Here is a 24,640-nt window from a genome sequence, read left to right as displayed (position 1 = left end):
TGTAACCCAAAGATGCACACTCAGGCAGTTGACGTGGACGTCGGAAGACAAATCGGCTGCCAACCTGCCTCTCTTAATACTCGTGACATTCCATTGTCTTATCCTGACCCCTTTAATATCTAGAGCATCACATCGTCTCATCCAGCCCAAGGAAATCCTTTTCCGGTCATCAGGAGATTCTTGTGTCAGCAACCAGCAATTATTCCATGACTTCTCTCAGCTCAACGGCGAAACGGCTAGCCCGAGCTGATATCCAGCCAAGGCATATAATCTACAAGTATTACTTGTAAGACGTGTGAAGGTTGGATAACCAGGGGGGGGGAGGCGTGGGGATGGTGGTGGTCACTGTTGCGAGGGGTCTACATATGTACATACGAGTCCATGTACCGTATAACCTCGCAATATTTGGTAGTGGGTCTCCCAATAGTTATACTCTGTTTTAATCGAGAGAAGTAATAGGCTTACTTCCTCAGGTTAGCATAACATCATGTTTAGAACGGCCCACAGACGAGTTCTGCGAGGTTATACAGTAGTTCGCATACTCACCGTCGTTTGGGATCCTGCGGTAATCCTGCGAAGCTAACGCGCGTCCACTGGTGCATACTCGTACACTCCATTAATTGCCGGCCACCTATCCAGCCATGCGGTGGAAAGAAAACACCGCCCGTCTACTACAGGCATGGATCAATACTTTGTACGTGATCGGCGGCGCTGTATTCCATGTTCTTTCCGCCCCTTGCCAGCCACTGTGACAACTGCGATAGAGTCACTGCGCCGCTAGTCCTTTTCAGTAAGGCCTTGGGAATTGTAAACTGTATTACGCTAGCAATGTATTTAAAAATAAAAAGATATACTAATACTTATAGAAATTTATATAAAGTTAAAAGTTTTTTTTTATAATACTAAAAAAAAATATTACCAACAGTGCGTTTAGTATATGTATGTAGCTTTAGCGTATATAGCTTGCTTTAAAATATACAGCTAGCTTTAGCGGCAGCTTCCGCGCGCAAAGGTACTAAAATTTAGCGCATAAATCTAGGCAGCTTAGCGTAAATAGCTTTCTTTAGCCTATATAACTTTGTTATTTTAGCGCATATAGCCCCGAATTACAATTACTCCAGCACACAATCTAATCAATAATTCAGCGCACACAGGTGTAATCAGGTAGTGCAGCTTTAGTATACATTAACAGCCAGTATACAGCTTTTTCAGTAGGTAATTGAACTACTTTCAGGTTACTTGGATTTATATAATATTCATTATATAAATATATGTATAGCAAAAGTGTAGTAATCTAGCTTTACTTAATACGGTCAGAAACTGTGGCTCTATCGTAGTGATCACAGTGGCTGGATAAGTGCCTGCCACGCATTACATCCAGATTTGGTAACCCGGGCAAAGATCAGAGGGAAGAGTTGCAGTAAGCCTTATCTCCGCTTTTGCGCCTAACCGGGTCAACACCGTCGCAAAGATCCCAGTTCCGCGGAGTATGAGCAATTTCCAATGTTGAGACGCCATGGCCCCTGTATGGCGTGCTGAGAAAACAATGCCGGCCTGCCGCTACTGTACGCGTACACCTATACAATATGTCTGTGATTTTGATATCCCCAGGCTTCTTCCAGGGAAGAGGCGCCCTTCGTCATCTTTGCATACACGCGTGGGTATACCAAAAGGGGCCTTGATCAACGTGAGGGCATTTATTGATCTACTGTACTACTGAGATTTGCAACCAGCATTAGCGCGGTGGGTCAGGTACAGGCCTCTGGGGTTTATGGGGTCATACATGTACACACGGGGTTCCGAGACATTCGTCCCAAAGCACCCACGCCCTGGCGCTTACAAGGGGGTACAGTAGAGCACCGGGGTGATAAGGTATAGATATATGTACCTTTGAACCTGAGGGGGTTTGGAGGTTTACAGGTGGGGTTTATCAGCATTACTAGCCAAAACGAACTTTATACACCGAGGCAATATAAAAAGAGCAACAAATTAAGCAGGTAAGTAACTGCCAGTTCATATTATTTGACCATAAAGAATGAGACTCAAACCTCAAACCTACGACTTTACAACTTATAACTACCTAGGTACGGCTTACGCTGCTAAGTTCCTACAAGGGTTTACAGTTGCCAAAATCAGGCTATGGGTCACTTAAGAAGGAACCAAACTGTCACGAGCGGATGACACTAATTGTGGCAAGCTACATGTACTAGGTAAGCAATAATCCCTACAGCGCGGCCTCAATCTCTACATATAGCAGTGTGGCTGTGGCTATAACCCGAACCTTCCGTTATTAGGGCGGTATCTAGTATATAGAAGGAATACATGAACAACCCCCACTGTGCAGGGGTCTTTTGCTTCCTAGTCGTGACATAAGAGAAGCTGGAACTTACTGGTATAAGTCTTCATCGCCTTGAGTAGGGAGTACTACCTTGGTGTAAAGTAATGTACTCACCAGGAAGTTTGCCGGATGTAGTCAACAGCGCCATTTAGCTTCGTGGAGCTAGGTAGCATTTATTAGGATCCAATCCATTCCGCTCCCGACTAGGTAGGTACCGGGTATGTAAGATTGGAACTCTGGCGATAAATGGGCGACTGTTCTAGAATGTAATACGGCAATACGCATATGCATCAAGATATACGCAGCCGCAATTTTGCCACCTGTGTCCATGCACGTCCCCAGAACCTGAACCCAAGAGAAACCCCCAAACCAAGGGGAGGTCAGGCTGATACAATTCGTAATCTCATGGACATGACAGGCAGCAGATATATCAAGCTCTTATTGGAAGAAAGTAAGCATGCAGCAGCTCCATGATAATCGTGCATATACCCACTGTAAGGATCGTCAGGGTCCCCAGTTGCGCCACTAAGAAGTGTATGACAACCTACATGTATACCTGATGTACGTACTCGTATGTGCCTGGGCTAGGTCCGAAAAAGAGCTATACTTACATAGGTAATTAATATCTGCTATAAGTGTAACCTTCCATTGCAACAGTTATAAAGCCTCTTACCTCATATAAGAGAAAAGAAAAATTCACTACACATAATACAATAGTTGAAGTATTATAAATCCTGTTCGTTTCCTAATCTATATAAGTTTTATATAATATTTTAGTAAAATAGATTAGATGAAAGAGTCCAGGTAGAGCGTATGCGCTTGTATTGTCTCAGGGAATCCGCTCGGGCATGTAGATACATGCATGTTTGGGAGCTCGTACCTAGGTACCCGGGTAAATGCCGAACAAGCCAAATAACTGCCTACTTGTACGTAGGTACACGTAATTGGTGAGTGCCCGGGCTGCCTGTGTCTGGACATGGCTCGGAGGCCTATTGCCGTTATCATAGTTGAAAGCAAGTTACACGACAGACAGCCGTTATCAGGTCGCGTACGGCGGAAGTCGGGCGACGAGCTAGAACATCACGTAGGTCACGTAGGCATAGGACCAATCACCAACGTAAGAAGGGGCGGTTTAGGGTTATCAGCAATAGCTACATGTAGTCTCATGATCTTCAGGACGAGCTTAGAGATGTCTATATCTGCAAGTAGGACTGCGGGTGGCGTTGGGGGCGCGGAAGGTCTCGACGAGACGCCGGCAGGCCCCGGGGACGTCGGAGAATGAGCTTCTTCCGAATGTCCGGTGTTGTCCTCTGCGTGGGCCAAGTCCGCGGGCTGCGGAGGATGTAGGAAGAATCTTGTTATCTCTCTAAATGCTATAGAAGGTATGGGTACCTATCTGGTACTCGGAGGGTCATGTAACCTCACAGCCGTCTTGTTTAAGCTCCCGGCTTCTGGCGCTCCATGCATACCTAATTCTCTCTAGAGACACATCTCCAGGGTCCTGGATCGACACCCGCTATCCCGGGATTCGACAGCGGCCCGTTCATACGCGAGCTTAGTGAGACTGGTGAGATTCTCGCCAGAGACGTGGATGCAGCAGGGGACCTCAAGAAGCAAAAGATGCGAGATTCGTTTCGATGCAGCCCCGTTGGTTCCGAATTCGGTTATGCCGAATTAGGTGCGCTCCACACAATCTTCAACTCCCATCATCTTTGTGTTGTTCCATACTCCGAGTTGGTCGGCCACAGACGAAGGGGCATCAAGAGATCTCGCTTGCGCTCTATATTTTGAATAGCTATAACTGTATTCAATGAATTTCCCTGGACTGTTGGACCGCTTGGTGCTGTATAAAGTATTCAGGAGGTCTCCCTAGGGTTTCCTGGCTTTTGAATATAAGTTGACACCAAACTCCACTAGTATGCTGACTCCAGCCTCGAAACCAGAGGCTATTGCAGTATGCAAGGGCGTGCGGCCTGTCTCATCATAGCCGTCGATAAGGAGAGGATCGTCGGTAGCCGCATGCTTTAGCAACAGACGGAGCAAGTTTTCGCGGCACGTCAGCACGGCCCAGTGCAATACCGAGCGGCGACGGCCATCGACATCTCCAAGGCGGGCACCGTGGGCTAGTAACGATTTGACTACCTCTTCGTGACCACCAGCGACGGCATACATCAGCGGTGTCAAGCCGTCGCTATCTCTCTCGTTGGTATCCATGCAGTTTTGTAGCACTAGAATAGTCACGGTCAGCAATTATCAGCTTATAGCCCCCCCCCCCCCCTTCGTAAACGTTGGTTATGTAAAAGACGTGACAATGAATGAAAAAAACGCCAACTCATAGGGTTGCTTTCATATTCAGGGTGCCACTTACGGAGTCGGACGATTCCACCGTGGCCCCGCTTCGCTGCTATGTGCAATGCGCTGAGCCACCCGGGATTGTTGATATCACTTTCATCACCTGTCCCTGGACTCGTTCCTGCGCTGGCTTGTTCGACGGGCGCTCCTGCAATAGATCGATCTGGTGAGCTGAAATTGGATGTCCTGATCAGATCGGTGGTAGCTGTGGTTGCGGATTCTGAGTTTTTCTCCTTGGGAACATAATGTAGGTTTTCCGATTGGGCTGGTGATGTGTTGCGATGTTGCATCCTGCCTGACCCAAGGACATCAAGAGTTGTCGAATTGCTCGGAGACGTTGATACCGTGCTGTGGACTGGCTCTGAGATGGCGTATGGGATACAATTGCCGTTGGCATCCACTCCTGTAAAATATCCGTGTCCGTGATGGCCCTCTATCAAAGAAAAGCTTTCGCTCAGACCTCCTGCGCAAGTCAAAGAGGCCGAGAAGTCAACCGACATTGATGAGCCATCGTTTGTGGGTAGCGAAAAGTTATCAAGCCAATCATCTAGGTTTGCAGCTTCATGACACAACGACGTTGTGGTATTTTGCACTTGTCCGCCCAACTCAATAGTGTTCCGTTGCTCTTGATTTCCTGTAGTTTACGCCGAGTTGTGAGACGTCGTCAATGCATTGAGAGTGCTTGGTTATGGTTAGGACAGTTGCACGTACTCTGGCGGAACCGGAACCGACGCTGCGCCATACGGTTCTGAATACGGCGGCGCTCCAGCGGACCGTCTGGCATAGCCATTGTTACGTCAATCTTATTGCTCGGTCTATAGTCTTTCATTATACAAAGAGTCTGAAACCTTGGGTTGAATGCTATATGTAATAAACGACCCGTGAAATCTTATAGTATCTCGATGGCATTGCCATTAGGGCAGTGTAAGTAAGTACCTAAGTACTTACGTACTACCTACCTAGGTACATGTATGAACGTTAAGCCGCATACAAGTATCCACCCTAGAGATATGCAGGTAGGCGTGGAGACTGGAATCTTGATGTCACCTATGCCCCTTGTAAACTCTGTAGAAAACGTCTACGGGGCACTGCTGCACTGCGTAAGACTCGTCGTTGAAATGCCGGCGCTTCTGGTCGATATAGAACACGTAGTACGGTGCCGTGCTGGGCCCCGTCGTCGGTACATCGGGCGGGATGTGATAGGTATCAAATACCAGCCAAACACAGCAGCCTCATGTATGTAGTGGACTGGACTTGCATAGGCCACAGGTGCCTCGGGTGCTGCTACAGGCAGCATTGGGCAATGTCTGACATGCCCGTTCGAGGCGTACCGCTGACAAGGATAAGGCAGGGGTCTTGTTACAGTGAGCGGCCCGGGGTATGTTGGAATACCTACATACATCGTTGACATGTACACGCTCCGCAGCGGGTGAGATTTTGTCAGATAAATACGAGTATAAGGCTATATAATTCTTGAGCGAGTGTGGAACTTCACTTTTGCTCGGATCTCAGCCTGATGGATTTGCAAATCACTCCGAGCGTATAATGTCTTGAAAAATTGCTGGGTGGTGTGAAAAGCCGTGCTTCTATAGTTTAGTATAGGGTCCCACAACTAGATTCAAACTACAAGTAACTGCCTTATAATATCCGGGTTTATACCACTCACTGCGCCATGGGGGTAATTTCTTTTTATATTTAAAAAAAATTTATAGTAATATTTTTTTGTAAAATTTCAATGGCAATTTTTATATTGAAAAATTGATATGTGATATATCCAACTTGCATAATGTAAAGAACTCTGCCAATTTTCCGTCGAGGTTACCCACTGGCTAAATCCTCAAGCGAACACGATAATACTTACCAGGATAAACTGACTCCCTGCCAAGACCAGTCTAGCGACTCCGGTTATGTCATCAAGTTCATTGCGGTAATCCTGCAACTATGGCGAAAGGGCGCAGGGCACATGTAATGATTCATGTGTTCTCTGATAGTAGCATCCCGCTGATTCACGAGCTGTATTAGCAGGGGCCCTTGGTGCGACTTCCGTTCATATCCGTCCCCTGCTTGTTGTTGTTGTTGTTATTATTATTGTTGTTGTTGTTATTGTTGTTGTTGTTGTTGTTGTTGTTGTTGTTGTTGTATTACTTGGCGCCCGGAACCTCTCTAATAGATCAGGCTGCTGGGTGTAGCAAGGGGCGTGTTAGGCTAGCTAACAGAGTGAACAAAAAGACTAATACTACAGAAAAAATTTCTCTAAAAAAAAAAAGTCCATACTACCGTATTACCTCGCAAAATTCGCCTATGGATCGTTCCTCATGAAGCAGTTGCTAACGTAAGGAAGCTAGCCTCTTGCTTCTCTAGGCGAAAACTAGGTTTAATACTGGAGAGATCCACAGGCGAATCTTCCGAGGTAATTCGGTACCTATGGTTAGTCCGGCCATACCCTGAGAGGTCACTACATGTATATCCCCTGCTTATCGGACAGATCGTAATGGCTTCAGGGTAAGACGGAGTAAAGATGCCCATGTTTGCATTGAGATTTGCGCGAAGACGTGCATACCCCCACTCGTCAGTGTGTTACACTACACCCTACAAGCATCTACTTTGTTTAGCTTGGTACTTTTCTTGATGCCATCAGCAAGTTGATGACGATCAGTACCAAGCTAACAAAATAGATGCTTGCGGGGTGTACATGTACCATGTAACCTTGCAACATTCAGTATAACATGCCAACGTGAGGAAGTAAGCCCATTGCTTCTCTCGATTAAAACAGGGTATAACTATGGAGAGACCCACAAATGAGTTTTGCGAGGTTATACATACATATACGGTATCCTGGTGTTCCCACAAGGCATGTGCTCGGATATCTACGGGATGATAGTAATACCTGGCGAGTTGACAAATTAAACGTTGGCGATCTTGACGTGCCATCGGATAGTCCCACATCTAACATCCTCCGCACCCCTCCCTCCTTTTGTTTTTTTTTAATCCAGGGTTTCTTTTTGCGGAAAAGAAAACAGTAAAATGCTCTAGCTACAGCGACGCGCCGTATGCACATAGGCAGTAATTATAAATTCTTGGGATTGGTTGGTGAGGTAACTCGATGTGTATTTGATGTTGTATGAACTTCCAACCTGACGGTCACATTGTATGCTATCTGAAGTACTTGGACAACTGGCCTCTAGAGTTCAATCCGCGAGCTTTGACTTCCGTATCTATTCACGAACAACCACTCTCAAGCCCTTACTACCTTTGGCTGGGTAAGGTACAATCAGATCGATCACGGCATCTATATCTCGCTCGCGCACGGTGTCGTATAGGTCTATCGTGGGGGTCTTCTGGCGGCCAGTCCCGTCATACAGGTCATACTTGCGGAAAAGGCCCGCCAGTATGATGTAGAGCTCCGAGTATGCCAAGTGGAACCTAGCACGTTGGTTAGCCTGCAGTGTTACTCCATTTTAAAGTCGAGCTGCCTAATGCAGCGACTGGAGAAGACTGACCCGAGACAGATTCGTGAGCCTTTCGAGAATGTAAGCAAGTAACGGTCCAACCGGGGGTTCTCTAGCCAGCGCTCAGGCTCAAACTTGGTGGGATCTGGGAAGATCTTCTCGTTCATCTGGATTGGAAGGGCAGTCATAGTGATCGGGGTGTTTTTGGGGATAACCCATTTTTGGCCGGATGTCTTGTCGTTATAGACCAGCTCGTTGTCAGGAGCAACGCGGGTCATACGAACCAGAGCTCCAGGGTGCATACGAAGTCCTTCTTGAATCACGGCATTCAGATAAGGTAATTTCTCAACAACAGCGAGGGTAGGCACAGTGTCGGGGTCCGGAAGGGCGGCTACAAGCTCTTCCTTGAGCTTAGCAAGCTTGTCGGGGTTAGCTAGTAGCTCATAGGTAGTCGCGGCCAGCGTGTAAGCTGTCATTTTTTTCCCGGTGTGAATTAGTCGGCTCTGTCTTTTATATCCCTGGATAATTGACCGATCACTTACCTGTAGTATCTTGGCCAGCAAGGATCACCAACTGCGCCTCTTGTCGCAACCTCGCCGGTTCCTTTTCCGACGGTGGTAGACTGCTGCTTAGTATGCCATGAAAAATTGTGGAATGCGGTCCATCATTATTGCTCTTGGTGGCGTCAATTTCCTTAATCTGCTTTGTCCATTGCTGCACACACCAAGTTAGTTGACGCCCACAACGCATGATGAATCGTAGCTACTCACGTGATGCATTTGCCATAGGGATTTGAGGCCAGGATACACAATTCCCATGACGGACGGAGGGATTGAGTTCATCAACGGCCCTAGCCACGGGATGTGAGTCATCGGCCATGCCATGCCAAAGTTGGCGTCGACAGCTTCGAAAAAGCCAACGTTGTAGTCTTTGCGATTGACATAATCGGTAGAGTTTCCAAATGCGTATTTAGTGATGATATCACTCGTGGCCGCCTTGTAAATGAGGCTCATCGGCATCACCTCTACTGATTTGCTAGCCGTTTTCATACGAGCCAAAATGGCAGCCAGCGTTTCTTGAATGGGCTCTTCTAGACGCCGAATGCTTGCCTTGGAAAAAAACGGGCTCAAGGCCGCACGACGCTTGCGGTGCAAATCATGAGGTTCCGTCGCAACCAACGATTCAGGTACTGTGAGTAAGGCGAGGGGGGTTATTTTACTGAATACGAAACTGGCGTTGCCACGTGAGTCTTACACAAAATCGAGCGGCCAGTCCATTTGTATTTATCCCGACGCTGCGAGTTGCTTGTATAAAGGGTATCAATAAATTCGGGGTCAAAAACCTGCACCTCGTGAGGATTGACGCGAATAATGGGTCCTAGGGAAAACTGTGAGCTCGGTCTGGAAGAACTTTTTCGGCCTTGCTTACCATATATCTTTTGCAACTCGTCGCATTTCTTGAAGAATTGGCCTCCAAGCCAAATGTCATAGTACGCCTGGTACCACGATGTGAGTGCAGCAAGACGTGGACCAGGGAACTTGGCAAGAGGGCTGAAATACACTAGAAATCTATGTCAATATCAACCACCGCGAACTTCCTATACGAGAAGGTTTCACCTCTGTAGATGCCCAGGCCGATTAGGTAAACGGTATAACTCAACACCAGAATAATAAGAATAAGCCCGCCGGGAAGGGGCCCCGACTCTAGTCGGGAACGAAGTTCCGGCCACATAATGACTGGCTAAACGGAAGGTAGGCAGGGAAACTTGAGATATCAAATTCAGAACCGAGCTTTGCCCCCTAATCCTTTTTATGGGCTCCGCAAGAGCGCTACAGCCGACAAGAACTTCATGTAGCTGAGGGGGTATTCCCGTTTTGGCCGGGCTGCATGGGCATAGTACGAGTAATCCCACCATTCCAGGATTCTCAGCCCCGGTCTCTAGATTCAGCGATTTGGAATAAGCAGACATAGCAGGCAGGATTAACACCGACTCTCCGCTCAATATTGGCAACAACCGTCTGTCATGTTTGGCTAGGTACTGTGTCCTCATGGTCTTGCCAACACACTTCAGGCGTTGATTAGGTACTTTCCTCTTCTATGCACGGTAAGCCTTGCAGCTGACACTAAGCATTGTTCCTGACGATAAATCGCTGCTAATCTCGGCGGAACTCAGCACGAATGTCAGATCTTGTTTAACCCTGATGCGGCTACGGTGTAGTTTTTCTCTGCAACAATAATCCGTCATATCAAGGTCCAAGAACCCCATAAAACTTCCACGGTGCTTCCATGGTCACGTCATGAAGCATTGCCTATCGCCTAGCTGTGGCTTGAATAGCAGTCAAGACAGTCAGCACGCATCATGCTCTAAAACGCCCTCCCGTCGACTTTAGTCCCCTAATGGTAATGGTTAGATTTGTCCCAATCGGCGCTATGGAGTTATCGGAGGACATAAGAACACATCGCAATCGTTCCGCGGCGATCGTGCCGTCCGTCTCCCGCGCGCCCGTGTTAGCGCTGTTGACTGTTGCTTACGCTCGATCCTTGCAGGGAACACAGTACACCTGAAATTCGTGTCAATACCTTAGCTGAGTGCTGCGCAGGGCGAGATGAACCTTTCAACCTGCTTACATTTAGAGCACATCACAGATTTGGATCAAGAGCGTGAACCGAATCGTTATGTCATCATCCGTTCGAGTTATTCCTCATGATTTTGTCGCACATCTCCCCTGCAATACCCAATAGATAGCCTATCCATACTTCTAATCCGTCAACTCACGGTTGTTCATCGGAAAGCTATCGTAATGGCCAAGAAACGACAGCATTCCCATGTTCAGGTACGTTCGTGGTAGCATGCATGGTACATTATGTACATGCTGTCTGTAGTATTTGAGACGTTGCATTCAACACACAAGGCTAATGATATGTACATGTATGTCTCATACGAGTACTACCTACTAGGGAGTAGATTAGTAAAGGTGCCTACCTATATAGCCTCAGCATGCATGGCCACCCATGTCTCCGGCTAAATTCAATCGGCTTTGGTAAATGCGCTTGAATGTACTAAGCGGCAGTCGGGGCGTGTAACGGTCGGAGAATACCAGGGTGGACTCCATGGGCTGTTTGTCTCCCCTGCGGTAAAATCCCGTCCCATATACTTGTAGTCAAGAGCTTTGAGAGGATGGCGCGGTCTTCCTCCGTACTCTGCATGGGTAGAGCCTCCTCCGCAGCAGATTTCCGTTTATTAGCTCGGGAGGCAGGATGTACGAGTAATCTCGCCATCATAGTCTCAATTGCGAAACGGCAGGATTTGTCTCAAGTACCAAGTGATACACGACCATTCCTACTGCGATACGAGGACACCTGCAGCAACAGCGCTTCGACTACGGCTCCTGATCCTCCCTCCCTTTAAATGAGAGGTAATACGAATGGTTTCCGCCCGACAGGCAGCAACATGCACCTTTGTTGATCCTCCTGAGCTGTGAGCTTACCGTTGCAATGAGGTCCCGAAGCCTTGGCTTTGTGTTGCCACCAAACTTGAATCCTTTGCTGTACATAGCGCGACATTAGCTTCAATCCTTGACCCCTTGAGGCTAGCACCCAGCTAGCCTTATCTCACAAGGTTCCAGCGGTTGCAGACAGCGCTATTTTCAATCAATCAAGGTGCATGTGGTGAACTCCTACAACAGGGGATGTCTAGCCCTGTACAAGTAAATGCATGTAAGCCGGCAATAATCTTCGGCGTTTGAGTAGATGCCAAAGCAGACATGTGGTAACGTTCAAGGGATGCTCCAACTAGTATAACAAATCTTGTTTCAAAGGGAATCAAGGAGAGAACAATACAAGGGTTCATGAGCGGTAATTGGAGTGGTTTCTAGGTTGAGATCGCTGTCAAGGATGTTGTTACCATTACACTATGAGTAAATATGAGAAAGCTTGGCGACGCCTCACCCCTGGTTGCCATAAGATCTGGTGCGTACTGTACAGTAGCTATGGGGGAGTGGGAAAAGATGGAATTCAGAAATGATAGACACAAAACAGTGGGTAGCATACACACAAAAGTGACGGTGTGTCTTTCGTAGGCTGTGTTCATGTGACGGTGATGCGTGATTTCCGGTTGGAGGGTGCCTTGAGACCCCTACAGCCATCTTTTAGGACGAATGTGTTGCGAGTCACTGGGATTCTGTACATGCAGGAAGTGCATTGTAATTGTTGTCTGCTTCGGGCTTCTCTACTAGGGACCTTGTACTGTCGCATTCAAAGTGACCCGCCGAGTCTTTGGATCCATAACGGATTATGCGAGTCTAAGCCGGATGGACCGGTGCTCATTTGGTAATTTTTCCCCGAAGCTGACACGGCCATCATTGGCAGTGAGAGACGATTTCCCTTGCAATAGTAACATACAGACAAGTCGTCTTTATCATCGGCAGTTTTTCTTTTCTTTTCTTTTCTTTTTTTTAATTAAGAAGTAGTTATACCATTACTCCACGTAAAGAATTGACCAACTTTGCCGTTCATAATGAGCAAGGCTTTTACAACATATACGGAACCCGGTGATGCTTGAGGCTTTTATGGCCGTTGGCCGTTATAAATTTGATGATGCTTCTGAGTTGTATATTCTATTACAGGGTAATAGCGCAGATGAAGCTGTCCATGTAAACTGCACACTCGAAAATTCTGCACCTCCTGGGTTACCCCTGAATATCAAAACAACACGACAGATCATTAAGGTGGGTCTGAATCAAGTTGTGATTTCATCCGCACGAACCAAAGGATCTTTCGAATCAATAAACTGTTAGGAACTTCAAACTCGTGTTCTTTCAAATTGGTCAATTCTAATATTAAGTTATCGTCTATCCAGGAGCTTGATCACTCTGCTCAAAAATCTAAATGCAAAAATCAAAATACAAAACCAACCGCTCGCTAACTCGTACAACAAGAATGATTCGTTTCCGGAGCCTTTTATGAAATCGGCTTTCCCTCAAACGCGTCCCTCATAAACTCTACCTGCTCTTGAATGAGCATCTCTGCGTCTTCTCCGCTCAGAACATTCAAATGGCCCTTCCCTCGAGCAAAAACAAGCTTCTTTGGCCCAGAGAGAGCATCGAACATGCGCCGTTGATCTTCCGGCTTTGCAATCTGGTCCCCATCAGGGATCAGGACCATGGCGGGAGTGGGATCAACATGCTCAAAGAGCGGCCATGGCTGCCACATCATCATTCGGTAGTAAGATTGAATAGTTGTGTGGTTTTCATAGTTGGGAGCGCCGTGATCCTTGACAGTGCTCATAAATTCATAAGCCTCTCTCCCTCCTCCTTGGGCAAGACCACCTGGGTTTTCGCCAGTTTTGGTGAAGGGCACCAGCATGAAGGGGCGGTTGCCCTTCAACTGAGAGACACGATCCATAATTGCCTTGCTAAGGATCTTCTGTCGCTTCTCGTCGGTGAAGAAAACAGTCATGGGGCATATAGAGATGAGGACCTTGGCTCGCTTATCCAGTGCCGCAGCACAAGCAGCGATAGATCCAGAAAATGACATGCCCCAAAATGCAATTTTGGATGGATCAACCATTGGATGCCTTGAAAGATATGTGAGGGCATCTGAGTAGTCTTCGACTTGCTTCGCAGGGTCAATCTCATTACGTGGCATCCCGTCACTCTCGCCGAGATTGCGTGGATCATAAGTAAGGGCTGTGAAGCCGGCAGCTTGGAATCTCTCGGCCACCTCTGGCAGCAACATTTCCTTGACACAATTCCACTGGGTAGTTTGTCAAGTTAGCAAGTTGTATTTAGAACAGTAAAGGTGAACATGGTCCAACGACATACGCCTGGAGTCATAATAACCGCAGGACCTCGCGAGGATGCGGCATATAGCTGACCACGGAGAGTCAGTCCATCCAGCGTTGTGAATTCAACAGGCTCAGACTTAGGGGGCGTAGTGAAATGCATTTTGACAAAAACTGGACTGGACGAGAGCTAACAAGTATGAGTAGGCGAAGTGTAGAGATGAGAATGGGAAAGAACTTGGGTTCCTTGACCAGCGTTAAAGAGAGGAAGTCCAGACTGATATGCTATCAAGGCAAGTGGTGAATCAACACCAACTACACTCTATCTGTTATCGTATGTAATTTTTCAACGGCGACCCTTTCGGTAAGATTCTACATATGTCGGTCAGTTTTCCGGCTTCCCTGCCGGCTCTAATCATGTGGAGACAACCTGCAGCGCTGCACGGTAAGATATTACTAGAAGAATCCTTGAGGCCCGCATGTCATCGTGTATGAGACCAGGTCCGAGGCATGAATGCATCTGGTAGTTGACAGATAGCGAGGTAGCATTCGACAAGGGCAGCGATATTAACTCAAACGACCTATCTCGTATAGGGCACAGGCGTATTAGCTGGACAGCAATCTTACTTAGTATTACGCACTGATAAACCAAAAGAATCGCGGCGTGCGGCGTGCGGCATGCGGCAAATGTGGATCAAGCACATGCTTGTTGGTTGCAAGGTGATCGTGGACGCCCAAGATGAGACGGCTGGATGTATTACAAGACGCTAGTGGGAATATGGCAAGATAATGGTTATCCACATTGTATATGATATCTCGAATTATTCGTACACCGTGAATACTACAGAGTTACGCTACATGTCTTTATTCCCTTTTTGGTACCTCATGTAATTCTTATTATGCGCATCTAATTGACTCGCCAGCAGCCTGGTCGACTACCACGTAATGGCATGTCCCATGTTACAGTCTTACAGCCAACACAGCCAGCATGCTGACCGCTAACTGTCATGCTTCATAGGTGCAGATTTAGAATAAGCACACGTGTAGATAATGGCTCAAGGTTGAAAAGATTAGTCACGGTGCATAACAATCCACAAAGAGGCAATTTGGACTGCATCTCAGATGAAGGTGTAAAGCTGTAAAGAGGCGTGATATAGAAGATAAAAGTCGTCGCCAGTGTGTCGATCGATTTGTACTGCCAGCGTCATATCTCTTCAACTCTCATCGACTTACACGCACAATGGCTATCAACGACAGTGGTATCATGGCATCTCAAAGGTCAGCAGAGCCGAAGTCTGCGAGGGAACCAAATGTCCAAGACCCAATTGCCATTGTAGGCATGGCATGTCGTCTACCGGGAGAAAACACATCCCCGACAAAATTATGGGAGTTTCTCAAGCGAGGAGGCATTGCTAGCAACAAGGTCCCGGAAAATCGCTTCAACATCAAAGGTCACTATGACGGCTCAAAGAAGCCCGGGACTATGCGTCCACCGGGTGGCATGTTTCTTGAGAACATCGACTTGGCAGATTTCGATGCATCCTTTTTTGGTATCTCAACAGCAGAGGCCATTTCCATGGACCCAAATCAAAGACAAATGCTTGAAGTCGTATATGAAGCCATGGAAAACGCGGGGATTACGTTGGAGCAGGTCTCTGATGCCCCGGTTGGATGTTTTATCGGCTCCTTTGCCTCCAGTAGGTTATCATAATCGTTTGATCAAAACCCGTCCGTAACTGACATGGCAAAGACTACCACGACATGATGAATCGAGATCCTGAGGATCGACCTCCGTCGATAGAAATCGGTATTGGCCGTGCCATCTTGGCAAACAGAATCAGCCACGCCCTCAACATCAAGGGCCCAAGGTAAATATATATAAAAAAGGAAGCCCATAATTATGACTTGTTAGCTCACCGTTCCTAGCGTGACAGTCGACACAGCATGTTCTGGTAGTCTAGTTGGTGTTGATCTTGCATGCCGCTATCTTCAATCAGGGGAGACCAACTGCGCCATTGTTGCGACTAGCAACTTATATCTCAGGTGAGTATTTCATTCCAACTAATAAACGGATCGATCTAATGACGCTTTAATAGTCCCGAACATGTCATGGATACAGGTCCTATCCGAATGGCGCATAGTCCTACTGGATATTGTCACACGTTTGACATTAAGGCTGATGGATACGTCAAGGCAGAGGCCGTCAGTTCCGTCATTCTCAAACGCCTGGATGACGCTATTAGAGATGGGGATCCTATACGTGCCATTATTCGTGGCTCAACAACGAACAGTGATGGCCGCACCCCTGGCATTGCCAGTCCTAATCCCGTAGCCCAGGCCGCAGCTGTCAGGACTGCTTATGCCAATGCAGGCATCAAGGACCTTGGACTCACCACCTATTTGGAGTGCCACGGTACCGGTACACAGGTTAGTGACCATTATTGTTTCTGGTCAAAATGGCGTGCTAATATTCATATCAGGCTGGAGATCCTCTAGAAGTCAAGGGTGTTTCCTCTGTCTTCTCTGGATTTAAGAGCGAGGATGCGCCACTGGTGATCGGATCGGTGAGTCCATTTCTCCACATCACATAACCTGTTATGATTAGGGGTTGCAATGCTGACATTTTGTGCGATTTGTAGATAAAAAGCAATCTAGGACACTCCGAGCCATCGGCTGGCTTGAGTGCAGTGCTTAAAGTAGTTCTGGCCCTAGAACATGGCATCATTCCAGGAAATCCAACGTTTGAGACTCCTAACCCCAACAGTAAGGGATGAATTCTTGCTGCGGTGTAGATGATACTAACTGCTGTGTAGTTGATTTCCGAGGACTCAGGGTCCGCGCAACGCGTAGCGCTATTCCATGGCCAGAGGCCGCATTTCGGCGAGCCAGTATCAACTCATTTGGCTACGGTGGAACAAACTCACATATTATCCTTGACGATTTGGCGGCCTTGGATGATGTCAAACCCTCGCATGTCTCATCGTTTGTGACAGGCGATGAAGAGGATCTCCTGGAAGCAGAGGAGGAATACAAACCTCACGTCATTGTTCTTTCGGCGAACAGTGAGCAGTCTCTCCGAGGATATGTCGACGCCCTGGACCAGCATCTCAGCAATTTGGAAGTCAAGGTGGACCTCCACAACCTTGCCTATACGTTGTCTGAAAGAAGAAGCCGGCATTTCCACCGCGCTTATGCGGTAGTTCGAAGCAAGGATAGCATCGAGCCGAATGCTTTCACTTATGGCAAGCTTTCCAGCGATGCTCCTAGGATTGGATTCATTTTCACTGGTCAAGGTGCTCAGTGGCCACAGATGGGAAAAGAGCTCGTCGAAACATTTCCAATCTCCCGGGAAATCCTGTCTCAGCTGGACGCCGCCCTCCAACAACTTCCCACTCCTCCATCCTGGTCGTTGCTAAGTATGTTATTTTATCCTCTCCTGGAAATCAACATCTTTGAGATAGGAAGCTGACTGAGTATACCATAGATGAGCTAGTTGAGAATCGTTCAGCAGAACATTTGCGGCAACCAGAATTCTCACAGCCCCTGGTAACAGCCCTACAGATTGTAATCCTCGAGGTTCTGAAGGGCTGGGACATCGACGCTACTGCTGTTGTTGGGCACTCTTCCGGAGAGATTGCTGCCGCTTACGCTGCGGGTTATCTTACCAAAGAAGAAGCCATCAAAGTTGCTTACTACCGTGGATATTCAGCGAAACATTCCAAGTCAGCAGGAAGCACTGGTGTTGGTATGATGGCGGTTGGATTGGGAGCAGTTGACGCCACCCCCTACCTGGAAGGGCTCCAAGACAAAGTACAAATTGCTTGCTATAACAGCCCCAAGAGTGTTACGTTGTCAGGCGCAGTTCCTGCCTTGGAAACAGTCAGGGAGCGAATTGCAGAGGATGGCCATTTTGCGAGACTGCTGCAGGTTGATTTGGCTTATCACTCAAAATTCATGACTGAAATCGGAGCAAGTTACGAAGAGCTCCTGAAAAAGAACTTCAAGCCCCTTGAGTCAAAGAGCAAGCCTGCGGTCATGTTCTCCTCCGTTACGGGAGCCATCATGGGGGACACTGCCGATGCGCGCTACTGGAAAGACAACATGACCTCTGCTGTACGATTTGACGAAGCTCTCCAGGCGATGCTCTCAGCATCGGAGGCGCCCAACTTCTTGATCGAGATTGGCCCAAGTGGTGCGCTCGCTGGTCCCGCCTCGCAGATTATAGCTGCTCTTGGCACCAAAGCCAACAATGTTAAATATACAAAAGCACTGAATCGTGGAACGGATTCAGTCTTGGCTTTGTACGGGGTTGCCGGCACTCTCTTCGTAGAGGGTGCGCCAATTTCTCTCACCAAAGTCAACCAAGAGGCTGATAGTCCCAAGCCCAAGGTCATTTTCGATCTACCAAACTACGTGTGGAACCATAGCACAAAGTACTGGCACGAGAATGATGCCAGTCGTGATTGGCGCTTCCGGAAATATCCTCATCACGATCTGTTGGGCACCAAGGTTTTTGGAGCCCCATGGCACTCACCATCGTTCCGCAAGATTCTCAAGCTAGAGCAGCTGCCTTGGCTCCGCGATCACAAGATGGGCACCGATATTTTGATGCCTGCGTCCGGATATATCGCCATGGCTGTTGAGGCCCTATACCAGTCTACTCAAGCTTTGCAACCGATCGAGGGCGTAGAAAGGGCATCTCAACTTTCCTACAGGCTACGAAACGTGACTTTCGACAAGGCCTTGGTGTTGGAAGATAATGTGGACACAAAGGTCATGTTCACATTGACGCCTCACCCAGGAACTGGTAACCCATGGTATGACTTCAAGGTATCATCCTCTCGCGGAGACGACCTTTGGTTGACTCACTGTGTTGGTCTCATTCGACTGAGCGACCCTTCTGTGAATGGTAAGTGACGATGAAGCAGCTTAATGAGACGATAAAAGACTAACACAATTTCACAGAGCCGGCTTCGGCGGAGGATGTCACCCCTCTCAAGTTCCCAACTCCCGCGCACATGTGGTATAAGGCACAGGCGAATATCGGATACGGATTTGGACCTGCTTTCCAGAAACTCATTGATGTAGAGAGCCTTGTTGGCCAAAGACGAAGCAGAGCAACCGTCTCTCTTGAGGAGCCCGAGGCCGCTCACTCACCGCAATCTCATTATCCTCTCCATCCTGCTGTCATGGACGGGTGCTTCCAGACGACGCAACCTGCTTTGCGCGCGGGAGATCGCAGCGCTCTGGACTCGGTTGTTGTTCCCGCATCGATTGATGAGCTCATTATCAACGCTGCGGATAGCCGTCCTGCTGTGGGAGTATCTCTTGGTGTCGCGGGCTATACGGGTCGTGGCAGAAAGGAAGAGGCCAAGAACTACTGGTCTAGCTGCACCGTGTACGATCCTGATACGAGACGGCAATTGATGAAGCTTACGGGATTGCGTTGTCACAAGCTTGACACCGGTATTGAATTGCACTCACAGCACACTCTGAGCAGGACCATCTGGCGGCCTGACATTAGCTACCTCCACGACGACAAGCTCATTAGCCTTGCTTGTGGCCCACAGCCAAAGATACAAGACATCATAGATCTTGTTGCACACAAGTCACCACGGCTTAGTGTCCTCGAGGTCAACCTTGTCCCCGGGGATTCATCGAGTTTATGGTTTGACGATGGCGACCGCTCACTTCGAAGAGGATATTCGGCATATACCTTGGCATCACCAGACGCAAGGTCGATTATCAACGCCCGGGGAGATTACGAAAAGAATGGTCAAGCATCTTTTGAGCTTCACGATTTCTCAAAGTCCGCTTTCGACGCCAAAGATCAGAAGTTTGATCTAGCCTTGATCAAAGTTTCCACCCTGGATGGAAACTTTACACAGCTTGCTGGCAACATCCGTGCCATACTCTCTGATGGAGCCATTGCCCTCTTTGTTGAAGGCGAAGCGGCCACAGATGTGGACAGTTTTTCCGCAAATGGATTCGAGAAGGCTGCCACCGTATCCATTGAGAACGGGAAGCGACTTCATTTCGCGAGAGCTATCCAACAGGCAGAACAGACAAACCGACACGTCAGCGTCATCCACTTGATACCCGAAAGCCGCTTGAGCACTGGGCTTGAGTCAACTCTCCTCTCGGAGGGCTGGAAAGTGACGGAACACTCGGCTCCGTTTGCTGATCTGGAGAAGAACAGTATTCTGCTCATTCTGGATGATCTTGTTAAGCCAGTGCTCCCGACTATCGAGGAAGCTCAGTGGAATTCGATTAAACAGTTGGTCTTGCAGGGCCACCGTACCCTGTGGGTCAGCCAAGGTTCACAAATGAACGTTACCAAGCCGGATAACGCATTGGCTCATGGATTGTTCCGTACCATTCGCGCCGAGGATCGCGGAGTTTCGGTAACAACTCTTGACGTCGAGGATGGAGAGAGCCAGTCTGCATTCTCCTCCATCAACCGAGTTCTAGGCCAAGTATTAAACTTGAAACTCCAAGCGCCGGCTGAGCCCGAGTTCGTTGAGAGAGGAGGGGTCATTTACGTCAACCGCGTGGTTCCAGATGAACCGGTGAACCAATTCAAGAAGGCTGGTCAGCTTGGCGGCGAACCAGTGACAAAGACCCTCAGGGATATCCGCCCCGTGGCAATGCTGAGAGCTGAGCGTCTGGGGACACTGGATGCATTGCAATACTCGGAAATGTCTTCAGAGCCGCTCCCAGTGGAGCCTGGTATGATTGAAGTCGAAATGCACGCCTCTGGCCTCAACTTCAAAGATATTGCCGTCACCATGGGCATCGTGCCGGAGAATGAGCATCTCCTGGGTCTTGAGGGAGCCGGCATTGTTCGTCGTGTTGGTCCAGGTGCAGAGCAATTCAAGGTAGGGGATCGTGTTGCCATTTTGCGAAACGGAACTTTTGCAAACTTGATCCAAACTCCGGTCGAGCGAGCCCACAAAATCCCCGACTGGCTTTCCTTTGAAGAAGCTGCCACCATCCCGCTCGTCTACCTGACTTCAATTTATTCGTTATTCGACATTGGCGGCCTGAAGAAGGGCCAGTCCGTCTTGATTCACTCTGCCGCAGGAGGTATCGGATTGTCTTCTATTCAACTAGCTCAATGGGCCGGTGCCGAAATCTATGTGACTGTCAGTACAGAAGAAAAGCGCCAGTTCTTGGAAAAGGAATTTGGCATCCCACGAAGCCGTATGTTCTCGTCTAGAGACACACAGTTTGCTTCTGCCATCCTGGAAATGACGGGTGGCAAGGGCATTGATGTCATCATCAATTCTCTCACAGGCGAGCTGCTTGACGAGTCATGGAGAATCTGCGCCGACGGAGGTGTCATGGTGGAAATCGGCAAGAAGGATATTGTGGACAGGAATTACTTGTCCATGGAGCCCTTTGACCGTAACTGCTCGTTCCGAGCTGTTGACTTTTCATACAAGCAAGTGACGGATCAGATTATCCAGAGGTAAGAGGAGAGATATTCGCCCTTTTTCAAGGGGCTGTTTGAAGTGGTCCATGCTAATATTTACATTGTAATAGACTCTTGGCTCAAACTTTCCAGATGGTAGAGGACCGTCATATCAAGCCCATTCTTCCCATCACCACGTACGGGTTTGATGATATCCCAGCAGCCTTTGCGTTTATGCGGAGCGGCAAGCATATTGGAAAGATTGTTGTTTCGGATGGCAAAGAAAGCGCCTCGGTGCCTGTCCGACCGGCGACACGCAAGCTCGCTCTTCGTGCGGACCGCTCGTATGTCATTGTGGGAGGTTTGAAGGGCCTCTGTGGCTCTCTGGCAATCTACTTGGCGCGAGAGGGAGCAAAGCACATCATTGCCCTGTCGCGTAGTGGTTGCACAGACGAGCGATCGCAGAAGGTCATCGCAAACTGTGCTGCTCTGGGCTGCACCGTGTATGATGCCGCCGCCGATGTCTCCGATGCAAAGGCGGTTAACGGCGTGTTTGAAAAGGCTGCTGTTCCTGTGGGTGGTGTGATCCAAGGTGCCATGGTTCTGCGTGACAGGCCGTACGAAACCATGACCATTGATGACTTCCACACCACCATTGCGAGCAAAGTCCAAGGAACGTGGAATCTTCACAACGCGGCGTTGGCGCAGAAGGAGCCCTTGGAATTCTTCACTCTGCTTTCTTCCATCAGTGGTGTCGTTGGCCAGAAGGGACAGGCCAACTACTCGGCTGCGAATGTGTTCCTTGACGCGTTTGCCCAGTACCGCCTTTCCCTTGGCCTTGCCGCCCACAGTGTCGACCTCGGCGTTATTGAAGATGTCGGCTACGTCGCAGAGCAAGGTGGCATGAAGCAGCATTTCGACGACAAGCAGTGGACAGGAATCAACGAGTCCATGTTGCACCGGATTCTTCTCTTCAGCATTCTGCAGCAAACCAACACCATCAATAAGGATTCTGCAGACCAGATGATTACTGGAATTCCGGTGCCTCAGCCTCCAGACTCCGAGCTGGCATACGATGCACGATTCTCTCTTCTGTTCGGATCCAACACGGGCAATGCCGCCCTGCAGAGTGGAAACAGCGATGAGAGAGACATCCAGGCATTCCAATTGCTTCGGAGCTCCGCGCCAGACCACGCTGTTCTTCTTGCCGCAGCAGTTGAATTGACGGGAGCCAAGTTCACCAAGACGTTGAGACTGTCAGATCCCATCGAGCCCGGGAAGAGCCTGGCCACGTACGGTTTGGATTCGCTATCCGCGGTGGAATTCCGTAACTGGGTACGACTTACACTTGGTGCCGAAATCACAGTTCTCGACATCACCAACGCCACAAGTTTGTTTGCTCTCTGTGAAAAGATCATTGCAAAGCTTCCAAAATAAAGCAGTGGCGGCGAACAAGGGAAGAGTGATGAATTACGGTGGAAGACATAAACAGCTAGAGTCTCTTACCTTGGCAGTTGTGATCAATTGATGGCTAGGATTGGTGACTGAGCCGGGCTGGGCCCGGCTTCTTGATATAAAAGGGGATCTCTTACTCATAGCCTAGGTACAGATATAGATAGAAAAAAATAAGACATGTTATCGCGATGAAATGGCCTCTAGCTGAGATGGTAGCCTCGATCCTAGAGGAACAAGGCTACGGCAACTAGATCAAATGATTACCCGACTTCTTCTTACGCCATGATTCTCGTAGCGGCTATACAGGCTAGGTTCAATTCTATTGTTGAGTTTGGCGTTCGTCTGTCAGCCCAACAGTGTGTTCCCTAGCTGTCAACGAATTACCGGATGCTTTCATCCTGATTTGGGCCCATTAGTTATATGTTATCTCAATAGCATAATTATCTCTTGTTAGGTTAATGATAAAGGTCCACTGATTATTATATTATAGTGAGGGTCGTAGCTTAGGATCCCGACGAGTCCAGCTAGGGCTAGTCGCTTCTTCTGTTCCTGAGGCGATATATATTAGCTATATTAAAAGTGCCGATATAGGTTTGCTGTTTCTTGATTCGAACATATTCATCATGAGTGTAGAGTCTTCGTGGTGTGTGATCCGGATCATCATGCCCACCAGCCGAGTCCCTCGCGCTACACACCCTATCTACCCCCTACCCAACCTGCACACGCTTTCTCCAGAAGCCAGATAGCTTTTATGTCTATAAAGGCCGAGTTCAAATGGAGATTTACCAAGAGTCTGTAGCGTACCAACGCATACATCTATATCCCACGGCAGAGCCTATGGCGACTCAGGCCGCGCCCTTGCACATTTGCTCATAACCCAGAGTCAATAAGGCGTCGGCTTCTCCCATCCATGATAAGATGGATGCGAAGAGGGCAACGGTCGTGCCAGACCAAATTGCCTGTTTAGGTTTCTAACGGAGTGTGCCAAGTAAGCTGAAAATCAGGCCGTGAAGCCACCCTATGCAAGGGGAAATGTTCCTTTTCTCAAATACCTAGCTCTGAGACCTTTTGGCAATTGGGTCCAAGTAGCGACAAGCCTGTTTGACTATGGCTACCTCACAAGCTTACTAAAATTGATGTGCAAGCGCATGGTCATTACATGGATTTCGCCATGTGCTACCGCTACTGTTGTTCGGTGGCATAGGTGAGTGTAACTACATGTACGCATCTAGTATCATGTAAAGTTTAGACATGCTAAAATATGTATGAGCTAAACGAAGCCAGTTCAAGAACTTTCAGTTGGATGACCTTTCATATAATAGCAATGGCATAGGTTAGTACATGTAGTCATCAGACCTTACCGCAAACTTAGGATACCAAATGGTCCGCTCATGGCGATGGCTAATCACTCCCTTGAGGATACGACATGTCCATCTCATTCAAAAACTCTGGAGATTGGTGCACTCTCAATGGTTGCCTCACATCCGGAAGCATCCACACTCCGAGCCGAACCGAAACGACAGCTGCCTAGACCTTATTTCTCAACCCCGTTTGTGCCACGCAAGCCATGGTCTAAGACACGGGAAATCAAAACGGCCTTTTATTGACACATTCAGGCTACGAGCCTTCCCTACAGACACGGCATGTTTCTCATTGGCCAGCCTCTCGTTGTACTCGAGCTGTGAGACACGCGCGCCCCCGTCTCGATCCAATTACGATGCTTCAAAACTTCATCGTAGACCACTTGCAAAAGAACATTACCTTTCTCCGTGGGAGAATTCTATTTAGAGGAGATTAGGTCCAGTATAGGGCCATCGGGAGGGCCCTGGCATGCCTTTCATCATCTTGGC

At 48.3% G+C, this 24,640-nt stretch overlaps 4 protein-coding genes across 4 annotated transcripts; 1 reads left to right on the top strand and 3 right to left on the bottom strand.

Annotated features, from left to right (window-relative positions):
• Window positions 1–4,207: 4,207 nt before the first annotated feature.
• On the bottom strand, window positions 4,208–5,480 carry Triagg1_8372 (uncharacterized protein; the record flags this gene model as incomplete). Its single annotated transcript, XM_062903211.1, has 3 exons — window positions 4,208–4,566; window positions 4,707–5,315; window positions 5,402–5,480. The coding sequence occupies 3 exons, from the start codon at window positions 5,478–5,480 to the stop codon at window positions 4,208–4,210; spliced, it is 1,047 nt and encodes a 348-aa protein (XP_062752782.1).
• A 2,425-nt stretch (window positions 5,481–7,905) lies between these two features.
• On the bottom strand, window positions 7,906–9,870 carry Triagg1_8371 (uncharacterized protein; the record flags this gene model as incomplete). Its single annotated transcript, XM_062903210.1, has 7 exons — window positions 7,906–8,113; window positions 8,191–8,572; window positions 8,682–8,853; window positions 8,910–9,328; window positions 9,394–9,516; window positions 9,568–9,699; window positions 9,756–9,870. The coding sequence occupies 7 exons, from the start codon at window positions 9,868–9,870 to the stop codon at window positions 7,906–7,908; spliced, it is 1,551 nt and encodes a 516-aa protein (XP_062752781.1).
• A 3,228-nt stretch (window positions 9,871–13,098) lies between these two features.
• Triagg1_8370 (uncharacterized protein) lies at window positions 13,099–14,084 on the bottom strand (the record flags this gene model as incomplete). Its single annotated transcript, XM_062903209.1, has 2 exons — window positions 13,099–13,893; window positions 13,962–14,084. The coding sequence occupies 2 exons, from the start codon at window positions 14,082–14,084 to the stop codon at window positions 13,099–13,101; spliced, it is 918 nt and encodes a 305-aa protein (XP_062752780.1).
• Window positions 14,085–15,161: 1,077 nt separating this feature from the next.
• Window positions 15,162–22,772, top strand: Triagg1_8369 (uncharacterized protein; the record flags this gene model as incomplete). Its single annotated transcript, XM_062903208.1, has 10 exons — window positions 15,162–15,618; window positions 15,672–15,789; window positions 15,848–15,964; window positions 16,018–16,348; window positions 16,402–16,485; window positions 16,561–16,684; window positions 16,735–17,337; window positions 17,406–18,830; window positions 18,887–21,392; window positions 21,467–22,772. 10 exons carry the CDS (start codon window positions 15,162–15,164, stop codon window positions 22,770–22,772), a joined length of 7,071 nt encoding a protein of 2,356 aa, XP_062752779.1.
• Between the last annotated feature and the right edge of the window lie 1,868 nt (window positions 22,773–24,640).

This window comes from Trichoderma aggressivum (assembly GCF_033847375.1).
Source record: "Trichoderma aggressivum f. europaeum strain CBS 100526 chromosome Unknown scaffold_040, whole genome shotgun sequence".
Taxonomy (NCBI): Eukaryota; Fungi; Ascomycota; class Sordariomycetes; order Hypocreales; family Hypocreaceae; genus Trichoderma; species Trichoderma aggressivum.
This window is presented reverse-complemented; position numbering and strand designations above follow the sequence as displayed.